The sequence below is a fragment of the Lipotes vexillifer genome, unplaced genomic scaffold (genome assembly GCF_000442215.2).
Source record: "Lipotes vexillifer unplaced genomic scaffold, Lipotes_vexillifer_v1.1 scaffold533, whole genome shotgun sequence".
NCBI lineage: Eukaryota > Metazoa > Chordata > Mammalia > Artiodactyla > Lipotidae > Lipotes > Lipotes vexillifer.
Window position 1 is genome coordinate 1,547,980 of NW_006773553.1, and position 5,674 is coordinate 1,553,653.

The window sequence follows — 5,674 nt, forward strand, 5'->3', positions numbered from 1 at the left end:
AATGGTGTGGGTTATTCAGCCTGAAAACGGTGAAGGCCCCTCCCCCGCTTCCTCCACCTCTTTCTCACTCAGTCACCGGACTCCATCCTCACAGCTTTCATCCTCGCCACCTCCATTTTACAGACCAGAAACCCAAAGCCCCAAAGCTGCCTGGGACCAGGCCAAGGGCCAGGCTCCCCAGCACAGGCTATCTGACCCGGCCAGGCCCTTCGGGGGACAGGGACTCCACCTTTCTGGAAACTTAAGCCATGGCCACCTTGTCAGCTCCTACCCACTTCTGTTCTCTGTGCCCAAGAGCTCCCCGGGCCCCCGTCTGTCCTCCAGGATGGTCCCCAAAGCCACCGTTTGGGTCTTGAGCGGACCCAGAAGACTGAAAGTGTTAAACTCTGCTAGAAGTACCTCGTCCCACAAGCCAAGGCCAGGACGGAACTGCTGAGCACTCACTGCTCTCTCCTGAGCCCAGACCTGGCTTCAGAAGCCTCCTCAACACAGCTCACGAGGCAGAGGCCTTATCAGTCATCTCAGAATGTGCTTTGAAACCACGGAAGCGTGAAGAAACACCCGCTCGCCAGCCAAGGCCTGGCTGTCTGCCAGGGGCAAGACCCCTTCTCAGAACGCGTGTCAGTGTGCCAGACGAATGGCTACCCACGCCGGCACACTGCACGGCTCGGCAGGGGTCGCTCCAGGGGAGGTCCGGACAATGCTTGAGGTTCCTCCAGTCCAGGCAAACGACCCTCATCTGGACTCGCTCCGCTCCCACCCCTGAGGTCCGCACCATCGCTATCCCTCACATCCCAGCCTGGAAAGGTTCTGCCATTGCAAAGCTCACCGAGAGGCTCCGGGAGGGTGACCCAGCGCGGCCAGGAAGCAGGCACGCTTGAACTTGGATCTCCAAGCCAGCCAGACGGACTCAGGCTACCTCTCAGTCTCCATGCCTACCTCCCGCCCCAGCCTCTCTCCGCCACCCCGCAAAAGCATCACCAGAAAGCCCCCGGCATGTGGGCATGTGTGCCTGGGAGCCTCCTGCTTCTCAGGTGTGAATCAGAGCCATCCCGAGGGGCAGTGAGAGAAAGCCGCGTGATCTTCCCTGCCCCACCCCATCGCAGCACCTTCGTCTGGGGAACCTGCTCGCCAGGTCTGGGGAAGTCAGCAACACCCCCCAACAATGCACAAAGGCCCTTTGAGATGGGGCGGCCGCTGTCACCTTTCAGAGGACCCAGGGGCCCTACCCCTCTGCAAAGAAACCCAGGAGCCCCGTGAAGGCAGGAGGGGAGGCAGCCAACAGACCAGGCTGGGCTCTGAGTGAGCGTGTGCTCGGCGCCGGCGAGGCTGCCACCTCCTCTCCGGGGACTCGCGCTGGCTCACCTTCTGGGCCTGGCTGACCATCTTGCGCACCACCTCCTTGATGTGGGCCTGCCCGTCGATGGGGGGCTGCATGTAGACGCTGGCCCGGGTCACACCCCGGTAGGCGACGGTGTCCGGCCAGCCCAGGTCCAGCTGCGGGATGGAGCGGTCAGACTTCTGGGGCCAGTACTCCAGCGAGGGCAGCGGCTCGGCCTCGGTGCGGGCCGCCCCTTCCCCGCCGCCCTCCTCGCCGCCACCGAGCCCGCCGTCCTCGGGCCCGCGCGGCTGGCCGCTGGCCCGCGGGTCCTCGGAGCCGGGGTCATACACCTCAATGGTCTCCACGATGCGCCTGAGCTCCAGCTCCGAGAGGAAGTCGCGGATGTTCTCCCGCTTTAGCACCTCATAGAAGGCGTCGGGGCCGCGGGCCACCAGGGCCTCCAGCGCCAGCCGCTGGCCCTCGCTGTAGAAGAAGTCGGGTTTGGCCTCGCTGGAGCGCCAGTTGACGTGGCTGTCGTCCAAGCACTGCACCTGGGAGAAGGCCATGGCGGGCGCCGCTGCCGCGGGCCGGACGCACGCTCAGCAGGCCGGGAGCCCGGTCGCCGGCCTGGCGCAGCGCGCTCTGGGGCCTCCCGCCGCCGCCGCCGCCGCCGATCCCCTGCCCCCGGGAGGCTGCGGGAGGGGCGGGCCGCAGGGTCGGGTCAGAGCGCAGGCGGGGCCGGGGAGGGGCGGCCGCGCGGAGGAGGGGCCGGCGGGGTGTGTGGTGTGTGTGTGTGTGTGTGTGTGTGTGTGTGTGCGGCACGCCTCCCGCCCCGGGGGCCGGAGCCCGCAGGGGACGGGGGTCGGCATCGCAGAGGATTTCTGGAGCTGCCAGAGGTCCTGGGCGACCTCTGGGGGGAACTAGGCCAGGCAGGGGACTTCCCAGAAGTTTCCTAGAGGGGCAGCAGGTGGTCCGCTCTCCGACGACGTCTGGCCCTGCTCGGCGGCGCCCCGCATCCCGAGGGCTTCCGGGATGGGATGGGGTCTCTAAAGCCCCCGGCGCCGCGATCGGCAGCCCGAGGGGCCTGTGCGGAGGAGGCTCGGGGAAGCGCGCCGGCGGGCGGGTCGCCGGGGGGCCCGGGGTCGGGGGCGCGGGCCACGTCTCGCTTACCGGGCGGCGCGGGCGGAGCGGGTGCGCAGGCGGCCTGTGATTCAGTGTCGCCTCGCCCACTCCGCTGCCGCCACCTGCGGTGACGTGAGACCGGGGGCGGAGCCGGAAACCGATTCACCCCTACCCGCGACGGACACAGACGTCGGGCGGTGTGTGTCTGTCTCCTCCGCTGCCACCAGCCCCAGGTAGCCGAATTCTGAACGGCTCAGGGACCCAAGTCCAAGAGCTCCTGGAACGTTGCAGCCCAGACAGGGGCAGTGTTCTTCCTGAGGACACACAGCAAGTCAACGGCCTTAGCACATCCAGCCCCCAGCCTGCTGGTAACCCTGGTCCCACCCTAACTCTGTCCAGTTTCCCAGGTGGGACGGAAGTCCATGCAGATGCTCAGCTGTCCAGTTGTGGAAGTAGGGTCGGGACCGGGCTGGGAGCCACCAAGGCAGAGGTGGGGCAGGTCTGACCCGGCCTCAGGAGCCTGCAAAGAGCCTGGTGTGGATAGAGCAGGTACCCAGTTCTAGGTCCCAGCCCCGCTCCCTTCTGGGAGCCCCGCCCACCCAGGACTGGTCCTGCATGATGAGCCCGGGGGCGGGGAGGGCCTCAGAGGGCGGCTGTGGGCTGGGGTCAGGTCCAGCCCTCTGCCCTGCGTCCTGGGGCTTGGGACCCCGGTTCTGGGGGCGTGTGGGGACCACATCTGAAAGCAGGCTGCCAGGGTGGGGACAGCGAAGCCCACGAAACCTGGCCTGACAACGGCCCGCATCCCGCTGCATGCCACGGGCAGTCAGCCAGGCACCTGGCCCAGTCCTGCCACCACCATCACCTCGCCTGCCCTGCGTGGAGCGGCTCTGTGCTCACCTGGGATTGGGGCCCCGAGGACACTGCTCTTTGCTGCTGAGGGCCAGCTGTTGGTGTCACTGGGCCTGGGCCCATGAACCCCCCTCCCCCAGGATGCGCACCACCATCCATCTGCCTGTCAGCGTCTTCCCTGGCTCTGCTGCCTCGAGCAGTGATGTGGTGTCCCAGCCCCAGCATGCCTGTGGTCCCCATCGCTGACCGCTCTAGTCCTGCACTCCACCCTGGCCCGGGGGCTTCACACTGTGTCTGAACATAGTGCCCCCAGCCCCTCCCAGGTACATGCACACACACCTGCATCCCCCCACCCCCGCCCCTGCACATGGTCAGAAGGGGGAGGAAGGTGGTCCCAGGGCCGAGCACTGCCCTGGGAGTCCTGAAGCCTGACTTACAGCCTCTGCCACTGGGGATCTAGACAAGACTTTCTCTGGCCTCAGCTTCTCCTTTTTTTCTTCCCCTGCACAGAGGCCCTGGGGCTCATGAAGGGAGTCCTGGCTCTCAGGGCTGAAGGGCTGGCCCTGAAGGGCCTCCAGCCCTCCAGCTGCCTGCCCATAATTATAGATTCACAGGAAGCTGTTAAAAAAAACCAACAGAGAGCTTGCGTGCACCCTTCACCCAGTTTCCCCCAATGGTGTCATCTTGCATAACCATAGTGTAGTAATACCAGAGCCAGAAATCTCGTTCAGATTTCACCAGTTTACGTGTGCTTGTTTATGTGCGTGTGTGTAGATGTGTGCAACCTTATCACATGTGTACCTTTGTGTAACCACTATCACAATCAAGATGCAGAGCTGTCCCTCTACAGCCAAACCCACACCTCCATCCCTAACCCTGGCCGCCACCGATCTGTTCTCTGGTGATTCATCCAGGTTGGTGTGTATGGCTGTGTTCCTTTCTGTTGCTGCCTGGTACTCCATGGTATTCTAGTCTCTGTTTCTATGAGTTTGGCATTTTTAGCTTCCACATGTAAGGGATATCATACAGTATTTATCTTTCTCTGACTTATTTCACTTAGCATAACACCCTCGAGGTCCATCCACGTTGTTGCAAATGGCAGGATGTCTTTCCTTCTCATGGCTGAATAATATTTTCTTATATATATAAACGTCACAGTTTCTTTATCCGTTTATTATAAGTACTGAAGGACACTTAGATTGTTTCCATATCTTGGCTATAGTGAATAATGCTGTAGTGAACAGGAGTGCAGGTGTCTCTTTGAGGTGGTGATTTCATTTCCTTAAAATATGTAACCTAGATGCAGGACTGCTGGATCATATGGTAGTTCTATTTATAATTTTTTAAGGAACCTCCATGCTGTTTCCATAGTAGCTGCACCCATTTACACTCCCACCAACAATGTACAAGTGTTTCCTTTTCTTCACATCCTGGCCGACTCTTGTTATCTCTTGTCTTTTTGATAATAGCCATTCTTGCAGGTGTGATGACTTCCCTGATGATTAGTGATGTTGTACAAGTATTTTTCATGTACCTGTTGGCCATTTGTACGTCTCCTTTGGAAAAATGTCTGTTCGGTTCCTCTGCCCATCTTTAAATCAGATTTCTGGGGTCTGTTTGTGGGTTTTTGTTTTTGCTATTGAGTTGTATGGGTTCTTTACATACTCTGGATACTAACCTTTTATCAGATACACAATTCGCAAATATTTTCTCCCATTCTGTATGTTGCCTTTTCATTTTGTTGATTGTTTCATTTGATGTGCAGAAACTTTTTAGTTTGATGAAGTCCCACTTGTTTTTTACTTGTTTGTTTTGGGGGTTTTTTGTTTGTTTTTGGCTTTCTTTGCATTTGCTTTTAGTGTCAAATCCAAAAGAATCATTGCCAAGACTGATGTCAAGGAGCTACCGCCTATGTTTTCTTCTAGGTGTTTCACAGTTCCTGGTCTTTTTTTCAAATCTTTAAGCCATTTTGAGTTGATTTCTGCATGTGGTGTGAGATAGGGGTCCAGTTTCATTCTTTTGCCTGTGGCTGTCCAGTTTTCCCAACACCCATTTATTGCAGAGACTGTCCTTTCCCCATTGTATATTCTTGGCTCCTTTGTCGTAAATCAGTTGACCATATATGCGAGGGGTTTGTTTCTGTTCTGTTCCATTGATCTGTGTGTCTGTTTTTGTGCCAATACCATAGTTTTTATTACTGTAGCTTTGTGATTTGGTTTGAAATCAGGGAGTGTGATGCCTCCAGCTTTGTTTTTCTTTCTTAAGTTTCCGGATCTTTTATGGCTACTCAGGATCTTTTATGGCTCCATACAAATATTTCAGGATGGTTTTTGCTACCTCTGTGAAAAATATCATTGTTTTTTTTTTTTTTTTTTTTTTGGG

General features: G+C 58.1%; 2 protein-coding genes across 5 annotated transcripts in view; one reads left to right on the forward strand and one right to left on the reverse strand.

Moving 5' to 3' along the window:
- Positions 1 to 1,887, reverse strand: part of SACK1G (scaffolding CK1 anchoring protein G) — a 30,727-nt gene extending 28,840 nt beyond the window's left edge. Inside the window, exon 1 of the mRNA XM_007448401.1 lies at positions 1,366 to 1,887. Within this exon, the coding sequence (XP_007448463.1) occupies positions 1,366 to 1,887 (522 nt within the window). The remainder of the gene's footprint in view (positions 1 to 1,365) is intronic.
- Positions 1 to 5,674, forward strand: part of SLC5A10 (solute carrier family 5 member 10) — a 55,161-nt gene that overhangs the window by 37,984 nt on the left and 11,503 nt on the right. The gene's annotated exons all lie outside the window — the stretch shown is intronic.